At 43.7% G+C, this 17,740-nt stretch overlaps 2 protein-coding genes and 1 pseudogene across 2 annotated transcripts; 1 reads left to right on the forward strand and 2 right to left on the reverse strand.

Moving 5' to 3' along the window:
• The first annotated feature begins 1,409 nt into the window (after window positions 1–1,409).
• LOC134181394 (uncharacterized) lies at window positions 1,410–3,362 on the forward strand. The gene is made up of 3 exons (XM_062648666.1): window positions 1,410–2,013; window positions 2,096–2,324; window positions 2,742–3,362. The coding sequence occupies exons 2-3, from the start codon at window positions 2,219–2,221 to the stop codon at window positions 3,179–3,181; spliced, it is 546 nt and encodes a 181-aa protein (XP_062504650.1). The 5' UTR covers window positions 1,410–2,013; window positions 2,096–2,218; the 3' UTR covers window positions 3,182–3,362.
• Window positions 3,363–4,365: 1,003 nt separating this feature from the next.
• On the reverse strand, window positions 4,366–11,722 carry LOC134180850 (cleavage and polyadenylation specificity factor subunit 3-like; annotated as a pseudogene).
• Window positions 10,684–17,539, reverse strand: LOC134180851 (uncharacterized). Its single transcript, XM_062648035.1, has 2 exons — window positions 11,360–17,539; window positions 10,684–11,187 (listed from the first exon to the last, which is right to left on the reverse strand). Exon 1 carries the CDS (start codon window positions 16,577–16,579, stop codon window positions 11,750–11,752), a length of 4,830 nt encoding a protein of 1,609 aa, XP_062504019.1. The 5' UTR covers window positions 16,580–17,539; the 3' UTR covers window positions 10,684–11,187; window positions 11,360–11,749.
• Window positions 17,540–17,740: the final 201 nt, after the last annotated feature.

The raw sequence follows: 17,740 nt of genomic DNA on the forward strand, positions 1-17,740 counted from the left end.
ATTTGAAATAGTGCACCGTTAATTAATTGGTTTTGAGACTAGACAGATTTCTCGTTGAATTAGATAGGCTATAAATAAATATTGGATAAACAAACAATAAATGTTTTTGCAAAGTTACTGTTAATGTAATTCAAATAATTCTTGTGAACAGAATACGTGTAGTCGCCTGTGAACAGGATATAGTCGCCATGAACACTGTATGCATATGGCTAGTGTGAACATGCAGAATAGTCGCGTAAACAGAATAGTCGCCTGTGAACAAGATAGTCGCCTGTGAACAGGATAGTCGCCTGTAAAGAAGATAGTCGCTTGTGAACAAGATAGTCCCCGCTATAGTGGGGACTATCCTGTTCACTGAACGGGATAGTCCCCAGTGAACAGGAAAGTCCCCAGTGAACAGGATAGTCCCCGCTAGGGTGGGTTCAAATTATGTGAACAAGACAGTCCCCGGTGAACAGAATAGGAGCAAATAAGAACAGAATAGTCCACGTGAACAGGATAGTCCACGTGAACAGGATGGTCCCCGTGAACAGAATAGTCCCTGTACATCATACATATGTTCCCACACTAATCGACCATGTGATCGACACACGGGTATCTGTGACTGTAAGGGTGAATCTGTTGCTTCATTTGCCAGCTTTTCTGCCGTCTCCTTTTTTGCTTGAAATGGCCTAAGACTTGGAGAAGTTAGAACTCGTATGACATGTCTAGTTGCTTGCCTTCTGCAAATAGCGACTCTAGGCAATTTGAGACGCACAAAAGATAAGCCTTCTCGGCTTCGGGTCATCCGATCCCTAGCACCCATGTTATAACTAGTAATGTTCAATTAGCTACATACCCCTAGGCCGAAAGTCTATTTCACTAGGCCGTTGGCCGGACAGGCCGGAGCGCGGCTAATACCCATTGTGCATGCATGCAATGAAATAACGGGTAAGTTCGACGGTTCTTATTTGTTCAAGACTATATATCTGTAAAGTGCGCAATTGCATGCAAGAAGGGGCCATGCATATAGATCCACTGCGTTATCTAGCCCTTCCTGATGCACTATGTACAGTTATTGCAACAATTCCTACCAACAAGCCGTTGGTCGGACTGGCTGGAGTGGTTCCGACTGCTAGACTCGATTGTGCATGCAATAAAATCACGGTTAGGTTAAACGTTTCCAATTTTGGGCAAGACTGTAGAGTGCCAATTGTATCATGTTATGGTGCACACTACACATGTTATTGCAACAACATCCGGCTAACTCCGGCTTCTTTCAATTAGATGGAAAGTAAAAGTATAATGCACCGTGGCAAAGTTGAACCGACAAAGAATGCAAGTTCCGGATATACGCAGGTATTTCTAGACTCGACGAATCACATGTCAGCTAGAGTAGAAAAAGCAATAGCTGACAGTATGGGAAAATCTTGAATCTCGCTACCTATACATCGCAAACAGGTAATTCTAACATCATTAGGAAGTTAGTGATGACGAGAAAACAAATATATAGAGCTTGTTTCTGATCAGTATTGTACAACTACAGAATTGGCTACTTCCTGTATGGCACGCGATGTGATTACGCCCTCATGACCAAGTAGTACGACCACCTGTGACTTCACACGCGCCCCCAGGTCAATTGTGGCATTCTAATCACTACAGGGGTCATCTGTTCCAGAAACAAAGGCTTCTTCGCTTTCCGAAGTCTCTTCTTCTTCACACCTTACTTTAATGAGAACACGGTCGACCGCTTCTTCAACTATCCTATCGGTCTCTCGATAGTGCTTTTCTACTTTTTGAATGACGTGCTTCCGTTTTGATGTGTAATGTAATCTGTATACCTTCCGTGCCCTCCTAGGCTCCTCCAATATCTACATAAACGTTTGCCGCAATTCCCACACTGCCAGCTATTGCTTTTCCTACTTTTTAATTAAGTGCATGTATTATTTATTACATGGAAGGTTTGCCACGGTTTGAGATTTCGCCGAGGATGTGAAGTCGACCGTGTACAAAAGTGAAGTCGACCGTACAAAGGTAAAGCTCCTAGACTGTGATCAGTTGATACGCGGATGTTCCGGGTCCCGTGAGCTATGCACTGCCATTTGAACTCGTCCAGGTGTGCGAAGGTGTGATCAACTCTCATATAATGCAACTCTAGACAGCTCTACCATTCAATTCGCTTCTTCAGCGTCGACCGTGAAATCTCCAGAAGTGCCGGTAGTGACTCGCAGCGTGTGTCATGACAATGAGAGTGCTGACGGTCAACATTCTGCTGTGTTGTTTTGTCTGCTTGATCTTCTTTGACGGTGCAGACGCTTGGTGGTTGTGGGGAAGACGTCGAACAGGTATATAGACTGCAAAAGGGCTAGTGTACAAACGATTTGAAATGTCCATGTGTATGCATGTGTGTTCGACTCACTGTGTATACATGATATGTATTCTTTCATTTGTGAGAAGCTGTAGCTATTGGTATACGAAGTGATACAAATATAGGTCAATTAATTAAGTGCATGCATGCTGCATTATCAACAGCAGGTTCTTGCCAAGCTTCTTTCTACCTGTACGAATGCCTTGTTGCAAGTGCAGAAGAACTAGATCTAGGTGTGCGACAACGTCGCATACTAGAAGCATTCCATCTTACATTGTACTCTGCATGCCTATAAGTATAATCAAATATTTCTGAGATACCAAAGTTGAGATATGCATGTAGCATTGATCAGCTCTTTTACATATCCGTGTGTGCTAATCTTTTTCTCGATTAGGCTGCACTAAGACTAAGCATATCTACGAACTGGGACTCCGGCCTCTCAAATTCAAAGGTCGTCGAAGACGAGACTCGCAGTCTGACACTGACGACACAGAATTTGAAAACGAAGCCGACCGAAAGGAAATCCACCATCGAGAACGCAGATTTATATGGTACGGCTTGAAACACGCTGCAGTTCGGTATCAAGGGAAACACTTTGATTTCTCAAATGATAACAAAGTGATGGAGGACAGACCGACTGAAAACTGGAACAGCGCCGTTTGGAAATGGTCCAGTAAACCCTTTTTGGGAACAACAAGAATCAGCTATTGTACTCTAGCACAAGTGAGGGCATTCAACAAGAAATGGCAACGCCCGTACACTCTGTTTGTCAACAACTGTCAACGGTATGCCTCCGATTTGATGAAGTATCTCAAGAATTGCAGCTGTCGCTGAAAAGCGGATTGATGATCTCGATAAACGAACGCATTTGCTTAGATTTAAATAGACAATGTTAGCTAGCAATATGCAAGCAAGCAAGCAAGCAAACGAGTGCCATGTCGTATTAGCTAGATGTATCAATTTCTGCATCATTGCTGTCGCTGTCATTTGTGTTCAATAAAGGTACAACGGTTCGTTTGGAGCTCAAAGAATTTGTTCAATAAAAGAAGAGTTTGCTATCCTAGCTTATCATTATAGGAGACAGTAAAAAAATTAGCAAAGGAGAACGTGGATTTAATAATAATAATATAATATTTATTTCTATCGCATTACCACAGCAATGCAGTTCCCACTGGGGGCATACTAACACACGTACAACACACAGCTAAATAACGTTAGAAGCAATCTTAATAAATCCTCACACCGTTGTGGCTGCTCATCAAGCATACGTGTAGCTCCTGTACATTTTGTCTTATTACGTCAGATAACGCACGTTACGTCCCAGCTGTCTTCGAGCGTACTCATTATTGAATGCATAAATAACCCTCTATTTGCAATAGATGCAAAATACGAGTAAGAACACTGATGTGTTGCAAGCTACTTGCAGTGTGAGATATAGTTGTAGCTTTAGTATCTACGATCTTCTTACCTGTAATTCGATCTCTAGAAAAGCTGCTCTACTAGCAGACTTCATGCTGAACACATCAAGGTTTATTTGTCAAAGCAGTAGATAGGCCAGCACACAACCTAACTAGCAATAATTAATTAATTAGACGGTTGACAAGTCAGTCACTGGCATCAATACGCATGGGCCTGGAGAAACTATGAAGTGGGAGTGGCCAAGAAACAGGGTCTCGTAAAGCTAAACCCCAGCAGCTGGCCTTGGAACCCTTGAGTCAGCTTTTGTTTTATTACAGGCAAGGCGAAAGGAAATCCAAAGTGCTACGGCCTAACGCACGCTAGAAGACGTAGTCAAAGTGGGAGTAATATATTATTAACATGGAGGCAGTCTGACTGGAGGAGCGTCTGACAAAACATCTAAAGCAAAGTATTATGATACACATTTGCAGAACATTTCACTGCAAACTGCCCACTAAGTCAGGCTCCAAGCTACTCAGCTGTCATGAGCTGCTAGTAGCACAGGTATGCAAACCGGCATGCATGCACATATGTACAGTACACAAGCACAAGTGTAGAAGAGAGTAAACAAATCCTTCCACAACTGAAATGTTTACCTATCCAGTAGTTTATGGATTACAACTTTAAAACACAGATCCATTAATTACATAAATCAACAACCTGCTGTAATCCATCTAAATTCATACAATTTTGATAATCCGATTAAACAAAGATAAAGCACTGCCTGCCATACACTGTTGTCAGCTCTCAATAGAACAAGGATGCCTCTTCAAAGCAGATGTCAGTCTCAAAGTTCAAGGCGTAGATGTCTAGACTCTATAGTATGAATCTAAAGTGTCTGATATGTTTGTCAATTACAAAAAAAAGCTTGAAACACATTCATACCTGCTACATGAGATGGTTCTGTGTCTATCTGTAAAACTGTTGTCAGTACTGCATCAGCGTACATGTCGTTCACGGGACTAGCAATCCACTGCAAAATGCAACACCACAAATGAAACACACAATATTGCAACATACATGCACAATGACTTATGAGTGTAAGAGTGTAAGGTTCTCATACTGACAACAGCACCCTACTTTGCTCAATTTACAAAACATTTATTTGAAGTTTACCTAAACAAAGTTTACATTTATTCACAATGAACAACAAAGCTACAGTTATGTATAAAAACCAACTGTTCGTACAGCACAGTTATGAATCCCTTCACAGAGTGGATTGTAATATTGTCAATGCTTAACTCAAATAACCCAAACACAGCTAACAGACAGGCAAAAAGACCCTATTGTGTCTCTGAAACATTTTAAATAGTTTTGGTTGTAATAGCATTCATTTATGAAAATATATGAAAAAGACATACAGACAGACAAACAGGCACGCAGGCAGGCAGGTTATTTTATTACGGTACAGCATCTCTACACACTAGAATACATGATGTTTCAATAATTGAAAGAAAGTGCTTCATAAACAAGTTCAACTATTTTAAAGTGCATGTGAAGCACTGAATGTATCTATCTCTGCTAACTACATTATCCTCCATTAGTCTGTTTGTTGACAACTTAGACACTTTTCTCAAGACAACTTTACTATTGCATTTTTGGAGAGTCACAGTAAAACGTCGTCACCAATATGACATAAACTCTGCATCTACTCGTCTTCCTTCAATGAGTCCTACCTTTCTTCCCAGTTCATGCAGTAAGTTTTCTGCTTGTAATCCCCATGTACCGAAATGCTAAAAAACTAGGGGAACAAAAGGCAGGCAGGCATGCAGGTAGGAAGGCAGATGAAGAGACAAACAAACAGACTGATAAACAGTCAGAAAAAAAGTACAAACAATCACTTTAATTGCCAACTATAAACGGCACCAGGTACTACAAAGAACTATGTTATGACTTGATCTTCAAGACAACGCATGATATGACAACAAATACTCAAATCACAATATCATATAACACATCACCATATTTACACCTCAAGTATGACACCACTTTTATCCTTGATCACTGTGATGCAACCAAACACCTGACAACACAGCACACGACGTCAATCTGCAAGCACTTTAAAACAAGCTGCACCAATCACCCGAAGAGCTGATTTTCCCTGCACAACATGTTGCTTAACATTGCCAGCAAGTTGTTGCAGATAATAGTCGAGGACCGACAAGGGAGCTGTAAATGCTACTGTTTGACGCTAAGCAACATACACAGACTACAAACAACCGAAACTACAAACAGCAAGTTGCAGTGATCTCACCTGTTTGATTACACTTGTAGCCAAGTCAGTATATGCTACACCAAATGCACGCACAATCATGACAATGACAAAAGCATCAGCTAAACAAAATAAACTGGCAGCTCAGAGTTAGTGCAAACAAGTGACACAGACTGAGTATAACATTTATACTGAGTATAAGTTAATAGACTCGGTCAGGCTGATTTTTAGTAAACCCTGGCTATACCAGCTGGCAGCAATAAGTGCAGTAGGATGGTAGTGGTCTTAATAAATTCTCACAAAATATGCAAAATAATAAGCAGAGTCATGCAACTATCTGTATTCATACATTAATAGGAATAATTCTCATCTATCTAATGCAAACACATGAGCATCAAACAAGCTCAATGTACCTGACAACTCTGATGGTGCAACAATCTGGTAGGAAAACCATTTCTTCACCAAAACACCAGACACTCTGTGACCATCTCTTGGCTTGACCGCAGCCAGACTGCCAATCACCTGCCACCAAACAATACAGAGTCCCCTATTTGTAATCTGCCCTGCATGCTGACAACCTTGGCCACCTTTTCCCCTCTAAAGTGAAGATCTACTCCTTCCATGTTTTTGGGATTGTAGACAACAATACTTGTCTCCTAATGTATAAACAAGAGTTGAAAAAGGAACAAACAAACCAAATAACAGACCAACAGGCAAGCCAGCAAGAAGATAGGCAAAGAATAAGACAAAACAGAGATACAAAAATAAACAAACAAAAAGGAAGCAAAGAGAACACAAACAGGCCCGTAGAAAGAAAACACCTACAGAGCAAACCCCATCACCTCATTATCTTCATACTCTCTCAGTACAGCAGATTTCAGTCTTCCCATTTCATTCTGTTCACCATGCACCAATATCTTTGAAGCAACAACACAGACAGTCACAACAACATTATGTAATCATGCAAAACACTTGCATGCAATTGAGAACTCACAATATGAGGCGGTTTCACAACACAACGAAATGACTCATCTAGTGTGAGCAGAGAAGGAAATGTCGTCTACACCAACGCACATGTAAAGTCCACAAAATAACATACTCCACATAACAAAGTTACCAATAGAACACTTGCGAGCCATCTTCTGCCCAGACATTGTCACTATTTCTTCTGGTTCTGACATCAGATGCTATAAAAGATAGCAATCAATGTTACACATCCACACATCACTCTGTGCAGTCTCCTCACACAATAATATATTTAGAAAATGCTAACTGGTAAACAATAAGAAAAGGCAAACAATTGCAAATATACTTCCCATTTCGCCGTGGAGGATGCGGCTAAAAGGGGTCTGGCTACGCGAGACTAACTGTGTGTGTGTGTGTGTGTGTGTGTGTGTGTGTGTGTGTGTGTGTGTGTGTGTGTGTGTGTGTGTGTGTGTGTGTGTGTGTGTGTGTGTGTGTGTGTGTGTGTGTGTGTGTGTGTGTGTTGTTACTGTTGTTGTTTCACTATCAATTTCGTTTAAGCGCATGTGTACATGTGCCCACACCCATGCACCTGTTCAACAGCGCATACATAACACCTTTCTGCAAGTTCAGACGATCTCAAAATATTCCAAGCAACCAAATTGCTCTAAATCGTCAAAATCAAATCATTACAGCAACTGTTATTTAGATCAGTCAAACCTTTGCAAGAGTCCCTTCACTGAATAGCCAGCAATCAGAACACCATTTCTCTTGTCTGTACACCACGTTTCAAAAAGTTGCCTCGACAAACAATTCTAACAATACATTCACACATGTTCACCAAACGACAATAGAAGCAATTATGCTTGTGTCCTAACACCAGTAACATAACATTGTTCTGCCTTGAGACTTCAATGTAACTATAAAGTTATTCAATCAGATGTCTGTCTGTCTGTCTATCAATCCCGCATGTCTGTCTGTCTGTCTGTATGTATGTATGTATGTCTATGTGTCTGTCTGTGTCTGTCTGTCTGTCTGTCTGTCTGTCTGTCTGCCTATCCATCCCACATGTCTGTCTGTTTATCTATCCACAACTCTGTTCGTTTACAAGCAGCCTACGTGCCTGATGACTGACCTCAGTTAGTAATCCCACTGTGTCTATTGGGTCTATTCACCAATCATATCTCCTAACTAAACATCCCCTACCTGCATCATTCCTGGACTAGCCATCACAACTGAAGGTCTAATATCGTCAAACTGACTGATACCCTACGAAAGATCATTGTAGTGAAACAACAAGCTCAATGAAACAACGATAATGTAACCTTCAAATATCAAATGTGCTTGAACATAAATGGATTAGAAATAGCAATCTACACATATTGCAAGTCAATTTTAGAATAACCAAAACACATCCATTGCTCACTTGTTTTCTAATTCTCCCATTCATTGCATTCACATACGTCTGATACACTACAAACACGCACAATCTACAGGCCTTTCACACTTGAACCGCATTCAAACCAATGCAGCAGCTGTGAATTGGATGCGCAATGCACATTGACCCATTTCACACTAGGAGAATGCAATCCACGTAAACATCATAACAAACGCCTAGCCATGTAATGTGCGTTAGTTAGAACTTGTGTTCATCATGGCTGCCAGTCTCTTCGTGAAGATAGCTGTCTGTCTTTGGTTACAGTACGTCCATCTATTCAATAAGGACAGGATAGGGGAGGACTTTCCGTGGTTATGCAATGACCTACTCCACACTCTCAGGGCTGAGAAAATAGCAATTGAGACAAGATGCTATAATCTACTTTCATTTAATTAAACTATAAAGCAGATGTGAATTGGATGCATATTCAATGCACACTGACCCATTTCACACTAGAAAAACCAAATCCAAGTAACACTTCATAAACATGTAACGTACGTTAGAACCAATGCACATTGAATCCACTTCAGACCACGTCTGCATGTGGTTTGTGCAAATCTGCATCAAATACAGTTTGACAGCCAGTGCAAACAAGGTGTGAAAAGACCAAACAGCATTCAATGAGCTATGAAGTGAAGTGTTAAAAGGCCATTAATGAGCATTCCATGCAAATACAATGCACTTTGGAGTGTCCTGTGAAAAGGACGCATTGATAACATGAGTCGGTGATTATAACGCCATACCAGCCATGCATTTCTTTGCCAGAGATGAAGCATAGTAGATCGGAATGTCGTGCAGCTCAGGATGTTGATCCCAATATTCATCTAAACAGCAAAATGCTCAGTATTATTGGTATACAAGCTCCAACGCCCGGCTTCGCCCGGGGGACAACACATGGCAGGTGCTTCTCCTTTCCACTTCATAGTGCCGCAGTTGACACACACGTTTGTCATAGAGCCAATACAACACGGAAGTGGAGAAAAGACAGGTCGCCTTTATAGGTAGAGATTATAGCATTAATGATAGACAGACAGACAGACAGACAGACAGACAGTTGTGATGTCTTCCTCTACCCATATTGTCTATTCCTCTTTACCAACATTGTTATCATGGATTGTACACATCTTTACCTCGCGTCAGGCTAGGCGTCTTCTATGGTGGCCATGCACTTTGTGATGTCCATCCATGTTATCCGGGAGACAGACAGAGTGTTCAGTTTTTTGCTTTTTAGTTGTCATTGTAATGTAGTGTATCGTGCTTTGCTTAATTTGATTTAGCCTGTAATAGTTCTGATTTATGAAAATATAATACCATTGACAGACATACAGACAGACAGAGAGACAGACAGACAGAAAAACAGGTCGCCTTTATAGGTAGAGATTATAGCAGAAAGTATCTAAAAATGCGTTTGATGCTTGGAGAGGCAGAGGGGGTGTAGCCAGGTCACGTACAGTTTGTATAGAGAACCGTTTACTGTCACTAATTAGCCGTGGTGTAAGTGCTTTTACCGTTTAGTAGCAGCCAGACAGAATTCTCATTCATAGTTATATCCCGTACAATTGCCGTTTCTAGAGCCCGCTGATTTTTGGATTAACGATTGGGTGAAACCATTTCGACTTGGACGTTGCTGCCGTTGCGAGGAACAGGTGTATCGAACTTGCCATCTATTCGACACGTGTCCAGTTTCAAAAAATCCCGTTGATTGGATTATTGATCCCGTTGAAGCCATTTCGACAGTCCCGTTGCGGAGAACAGGTGTATCGAACCTGGCATCTATAATTTCGACGTGAATCCCGGAACGTGCAAGTCACGTGCAATACTTACCCGGATAATCCATTCCCCGTATATAACGAATGCCGACTCTCGTCATTTCGACAGTCCCGCTGAACGTCGTCTGTTCGAAGACGTTGCTGGCGTTTCGGGGAAGAGGTGCATCAAACACGGCAGCTCCGTATCTAACGAAGTCACGACGCGTACCGACTGTCGTCATTTCGACGGTCCCGCTGAACGTCGTCTCTTCGAAGACGTTGCTGGCGTTTCGGGGAACAGGTGCATCAAACACGGCAGCTCTTCGACGGTCGCAGACTGGCAAACGACTGTGTGCGTATTTTTTCGAGACCCGGATATCAGCAAGAATATCTTCCTTTTCCCGACGTCGCCGGCAATAGACGACACGGTCGGCGCGTACCGTCCGACGTCGGGAACGGGCAGTCTAAATTCGGTGGAGACACAATGCGCCGTTCCGGAGATATTCGCGCGCGAGCGGAAGCGAGCGCGATCGGCGGGAAACGGCGTCGTCGTGGGAGAAGTCAGGAAGACGACCGCGGCCTGACTTTCGACCTGAATGAATTCGGCGTGCGCGAGCGAAATTCGGCCGAGATCGGACTCGCCGTCTTCGAGAGACGCTCGTACGTACGGGCACACAGACAGACAGACAGACAGACACACACACAGACACCTCTCCTTTATATATAGAGACAAGCTCCAATGCCCGGCTTCGCCCGGGGGACAACACCCCGGTAATAGTTTAATGACACAAATTATTGATTTGCAGACACTGTTTGCTATTAATGACAGACAGACAGTACAGAAAAACACACAAACAGACAGACAGGTCGCTTTTATAGGTAGAGATTACAGCAGAAAGTATCTAAAAATGCGTTTGATGGTTGGAGAGGCAGAGGGGGTGTAGCCAAGTCACGTACAGTTTGTATAGAGAGATCTTTGTAGATTTCCAAACTCTCTGGTCTAGAGTGTTGGTTATCATCCCTGTGCAAAAAAAGTTGCAATCACAGCATAAACCAATTACACTAACTTATGCCCTTGTCAGTGCAACCCAAGCCAGACCACGTGGAGGTCAGGGCATATACTGGCTCAAAAAATTGGTTGAGACATGCTCAACCTGGAGCTCTCGCTCCGGTGGTATTTGAACGTTATGTACCTGCTTGATGTCTTCAGCATAGGTCTCTTTGAGAAATTGATGCATCACCAGCTGCTGCAGCCGCCAAAACGGTCTACTTTGTCCTGTTTGTTGCTGTGTGATACATATTGTCTACCTACCTTTTAGTGCATTATTGTAGTGTTTTGTCTGTTTAGTCGTTAGTCATTAATGTTTATCTAATTGACCATGTGTGCATGATTAAAAGCGGTGTCTTGAATGTTCAGTTGGGCTGAATTTACAGCCATGCAAAGGCACAGTCTGAGATGTCATGGAGTGCTTGCACACTCCTATTAACAGTCAACCTCTTCTAAGCTAACCCTGGTTCAGTCGCTGTTGGCCAGCATCATAGGTGATGTTGGCCATGAATGCCTGCAGTGAATATAAAGATGATCATCTTGTCGACAGCACTTCCTGGTACACTACGTTTTTGGTTTTTCCTTCTTTTGCCAAGAAAGTTAGTCCATGTTTGGAGGCAACTCTAGAAATGCCAACATAAAGCTGTCCATGGCTAAAGGATGGCTCGTGTAGATCTAGCCCTGCCACAGCTAAGGTCTGCCCTTGTGCCTTGTTAATAGTCATAGCAAAGCAGACCTTAACTGGAAACTGAAGTCGTTTGAATTCAAATGGTAGTCCAGTATCACTGGGAATTAGTGGTATCTTTGGCAGATACACGTCCTGGGCTTTATGCGGTCCAGTAGCAATAGTTGCTTCCAGACAGTTGTTCATCATTCTCTTTAGTATAAGACGTGTGCCGTTTGCAATCCCAGGAGCCAGATTTCGAACAACCATTAGAGGAATTCCCACCTTTAGAGCCAGTTTATGAGGAGGCATACCAGCAGGTTCCAGGGAGTTAAGAAACTCCGAGGGATAGTGTACTGCATCATCATCTCTGACCGTATCAATTGATTTATAGATCTTTATCTCTCCAGGAAACAGCTGAAGCATCTCCCAGTTAATATCACGAATGGAGACATTGTGTGGTGCGAGAATAGCTCGTTGCATTAGCCATTCGAAGTCTTGGTAGTGATGTTGCAAGTTTGGGTACACTCGCTCTATCAAGGTCTGAGGAGAGTCGGTAACTGTGCCAAGATCTTCTGGAATGAAGATGGTATGACGTCCTTCAACTACCGGTATATGACCGTTCCCAACTCGCAGCAAGAGACTTGCAAACTCAGCAGCGTTGGCGTCACCGTAGAGATAAGCTCTCATGTTAGTTGTCAAAGAATGTGTTTCTACGTGTTGCCATAAATGTGATGACTTGATGCAGGCATCAATTTCATTGGCACGTGTACCTCCTCGAATGACTGGTAATGTCTGACGAAAGTCCCCAGACAGGACAACTAAGATACCGCCAAATGGTCTTGAGGACTGCCTTAGGTCTTGTAATGTGCGATCTAAAGCCTCAAAAGCTAGTTTGTTAGCCATGGTTGCCTCGTCCCAAAATATAACGGCACATTCCTGTAGGAGTGTAGCCTTTGATGAACCTCGCTTGAGGTTGCACATAGGAAGGTCTGTGGTCATGAGATTAAGCGGTATCTTGAATGTTGAATGTGCTGTCTTCCCATTTGATAGTAGCTGTGCCGCAATGCCACTGCTGGCGACAGCAAGGGCGACAAATCCTCTTGATCTGAGGCGTGCCAGGGAAAGGTTAATCAGGTAGGTTTTACCTGTGCCACCTGGGGCATCAATAAAAATAATCCCTCCTTGCCCATGGTCCACCATATCTGTAATGCGAAGGTCAATGTTGCGTTGGTCAATCGTCAAATTCGTTTCATTTTCGTCTACAAATTGTTGCAGTGCTTCTCTGTCATAAGATTTTTCTCTAAGTAGGTCAACTGTCAGTCTGTCTTCATGTCCCCTGTTTACAGGCGGCAGTCCGTACTCTTCAAGTTTCTGTCCACTCATCTGCTGTACTAATTCCTGTAGTCGAAAGAGACACTCGTTGTACATATCATCACTATAGTCCATGTCAGGCTGTCGAGCTTCCCTCCTACACTGATGCAGTATGTCATCAGTCATATCATTTCGATATGCAGACCATATGGCAAGAGGGTCAGCAACATCACACGTGGTCAATATAACAGCAAACAGAGCACGTAGTGTAGATGCTCCGGCTCGCATGGCTGCCTCTTGCATGGCCATGGCCCAATGCAAGTCTTCTTCCAACAAACCCATGCAGTTACATGCTTCGCGAAAAGTCTGGCACTTTCGTGCATCAATCGTAAGCAAGTCATCAAAAGAGCAAGGTCCCCGCTTATGGTGAAGCAGAAGGCGTAAAAAGAAGCATTCCTGTTGCTTAGGATGCACGGCGTACACTCGACCAATGACCTCACTTTTTTTAAATGAAGTTATTTGACCATCACTGTAAACAGCTGTGCCAAGCCTTCGAGGGTTCCACGTTTTGGTGCCTGAATGAAATGTAAAGTACTCGGGCACATTTACATAAAGCAAATTTTGAACAAACCTCTGGTCGGGCGTAGCAAGCTGGTCAAGATCTGGACGATACCGAGCGCAGAGATCAAAAAAAGCTGTCAACGTGGTTTTAGGTGGACGTTGAGCAAGAGCAACAGCATTTTGATCATTGTAAACAACCCTCTGCCCATTTAGTAGGTGGACATGAAGGTTTGTCACTGCTGGATGACGATCGTGAATGGTAAAGTTCAGTATTCTCCAGCAAGCTTCACTGCAACTGAAGTATCTTGCTGTCTGGTACAGATCTATTTCATCGATAGGTTGGGATTTTTCTAGCGAAAAAACTGCCATGTCCCTGCCCTTGTTGACATACTTTAGGACATACTTGATAGACTTGACACTTGTACAAAGCTCTACGTTGATATGACAGGCAAACATTCGGCAGAGGTAGGGAGAGTAAGGTACTACCCATCGATTGTCTATACAGACATCGTTACCTTTGATCTTCTTTATTCCTTGATGGCCACAATCATCGGGTTTACGTCGTCGATATAATGGATAACCATCATGGCCGCTCTGAGTATCACTTTTAAACTCTTTCGGGTAACGTTTCGTGCATGCTCCATCTCGCATGCAGGGTGAGTGCTTGTCCATGCGACCGCAAGGGCCATGAATCATGTTTGTCATGACTATATCAAACAGCACCTTGTCAGAGTTAGGGTCAGGCAACTCAGCGGAAATAGCGGCATCGATGTCATCAGCATGAATGCTGTGCTCTGCAGGTAACCAAACTAAAATATGAGCATGTGGCAGACCACGTTTCTGCCATTCAATGGAACACAGGTATGCAATAGTCTTGCCGAAGATGCAGTGCTTGGTCAACTGTTTGATGAGTTCCTTTCTTTTTAGGTTAAAGACACGTGCAATTAGGTCTGGACGATGTTGTGCTGTCTGCATGGGCAGCAGTTCATCAGTGATTTCTTTCCAGCCGGGATTGCACGTCATTGTGATAAAAAGAGAAGGCCTACCAAACTTTCTAACATAGCACATGGCATCCTGTGTACGTTCATGCATGTACCGTGGTCCTCCAGTATAGGAGCTAGGTAAGATCACCGTCTTACCGATGTTTGTTGGATCTCCATCACTTGCCAGAAGTGCATCTCTCAACTCACCATATTGTTCAGCTCGAAGTTTTGTTTGCTCTCGCCGAAGGAAGCACAGCCGTTCGGTCTCTATTTTGGCGTACATGTCAACAACATATTGTTGCATCAGTCTCTGACACCGTAGCAAGATGTTAAAGTCTGCACCACCTCGCATCATCAGTCGATACGCATAATGTTTCATCGCAGATACTTTGTACTGGTTTGGGACTGGTTGGTCAGGAAAATAGTATCCATCATCTCCATGTGGAAGTATGAGAGGATACTGCAAAGCATCATAGCTGCGATGAGTTTCAGCTATTCTTGTAAGGCTGCCATCAGACTTACGAAGGACAATGTCTCTCTTTCCATGTTCTTCTGTGACCATAAGCACAGCTACCTCATCACACATTGGAGCATTAAACCGCCCTCTGTGTTCTCTAGGAGGCCTCTTGTCAGCATGAATCACAACCTTGTACTGCTGATCATATTCACGGAGAACGTCTTTGGCTAATTTAAAACTCTGCACATACCTATTGATGGCATGAAGCATGTTTTGTAAACCCTCAATGATATTTATCCTCAAACCAGGAACAATGCCTTGTCTTACTTGTATCTCTCTCTCCACATCACCCAAAAAGTAGATTTGAGCAAATTTGGATTCTTCATTAGGCAAAGGGCACAGGCTTCCAATGAGGTGGTACACTTGACCTTGCACTTTGAAGCAAGGATTCCATCCATGTGTTTCCTTAATTTCATTGCAACCCATTGATGTCATCTGAAAAGCTGAATTGTACTTGCGAATATTTGTAAGGAAATGCCTAGACGTTTCTGAGTCACCTAGAAGCAATGATTTTAGCAAGAGCGGTGGATCTTGCAGAGTTGCCAGTTTCACTTTTCCGCTACTGCAACACATGCCAGGTGCTTCTCCTTTCCACTTCATAGCGCCGCAGTTGACACACACGTTTGTCATAGAGCCAATACAACACGGAAGTGGAGGTTGTGCTGCATCATAGTTCAGAGCTGGTGGAATATTCGGTTGCTGTCGCACTCTTGTTGCAGTATGTCTTTCTCGATCACTGTGAAGTCGTCGCTGTCTAGCTAGCTCATCTTCCGCTGCACGCGCTGCAGCAGTTCTGTTGCAGTGGGCGGCCAATCGTTCTTGTCTGGCTAGCTCATCTTCCGCTGCACGCGCTGCAGCAGTTCTGTTGCAGTCGGAGGCCAATCGCTCGTGTCTGGCTAGCTCATCTTCCGCTGTACGCGCTGCAGCAGTTCTGTTGCAGTCGGCGGCCAATCGCTCTTGTCTGGCTAGCTCATCTTCCGCTGCACGCGCTGCAGCAGTTCTGTTGCGGTCGGCGGCCAATCGTTCTTGTCTGGCTACAATGTGTTCATCTACGCGAGTTCTAGCAGTGGTATCACGATTAATCTGAAGTCGTCGCTGTCTGTCTAACTCGTTTTCGTTCGCGCGAGCCGTAGCGCTTCTGTGTCTGTCGCTGTCTAGTCGCCATTGTCTAGCTGCCTCACCTTGCTCAGCACGCGCTCTCGCCACTCTATCTCTACCGGAGTCCAAACGTTGCCGTCTCGCTACTTCGTCTTCTTCTAAACGTCTCCGTTTTTGACTGGCTGCAGCTGCCGATGAAAAAACTGTCTTTCGTCTCTTCGGAGGCATTGTAAAAACGACGCAAAATGTCGCGTATACACTTGGAAATCCTATATTGCGCAGCTAGTAGACTGTAATGTTTTGGCGACAGTAGAGTGTAATGTTTTGTCAGTAACCGTTTACTGTCACTAATTAGCCGTGGTGTTAGTTCACTAAAGGCATATCAAGTGCGTTGACATCTATGACGTTTGCTATTAATTAAGATAACGTAAGATTATCGGCAGTGCGAAAGATCCTGTACAGACATCGGCACTTCTCTCCGCTGCAGGGAGTGCATACTGTCCGATGTCAGGAACGGGCCGGTAAATTCGGTGTAGATACGTAGTGATTAGTTGAAGTCACGTGCAATACTTACCCGGATAATCCGTTCCCCGTATATAACGAATGCCGACTCTCGTCATTTCGACAGTCCCGCTGAACGTCGTCTGTTCGAAGACGTTGCTGGCGTTTCGGGGAAGAGGTGCATCAAACACGGCAGCTCCGTATCTAACGAAGTCACGACGCGTACCGACTGTCGTCATTTCGACGGTCCCGCTGAACGTCGTCTGCTCGAAGACGTTGCTGGCGTTTCGGGGAACAGGTGCATCAAACACGGCAGCTCTTCGACGGTCGCAGACTGGCAAACGACAGTGTGCGTATTTTTTCGAGACCCGGATATCAGCAAGAATATCTTCCTTTTCCCGACGTCGCCGGCAATAGACGACACGCTCGGCGCGTACCGTCCGACGTCGGGAACGGGCAGTCTAAATTCGGTGGAGACACGATGCGCCGATCCGGAGATATTCGCGCGCGAGCGGAAGCGAGCGCGATCGGCGGGAAACGACGTCGTCGTGGGAGAAGTCAGGAAGACGACCGCAGTCTGACTTTCGACCTCAATGAATTCGGCGTGCGCGAGCGAAATTCGGCCGAGATCGGAGTCGCCGTCTTCGAGAGACGCTCGTACGTACGGGCACACAGACAGACAGACACACAGACACCTCTCCTTTATATATAGAGATTGTTGGGTTATCAATTTAACAAATCCAAACTATTAGATTAAATTTTATTACAAACAATACTTTACTTTAGGTTTTAGAGAATGCTTATAAGTGTTAATGCAATTTAAAACATTATTGGTATCCTATAATATCATATTTGAAGTCGTTGAACTGTTGGTCAAAAACAGTTATT

This window comes from Corticium candelabrum, chromosome 6, assembly GCF_963422355.1.
Source record: "Corticium candelabrum chromosome 6, ooCorCand1.1, whole genome shotgun sequence".
NCBI lineage: Eukaryota > Metazoa > Porifera > Homoscleromorpha > Homosclerophorida > Plakinidae > Corticium > Corticium candelabrum.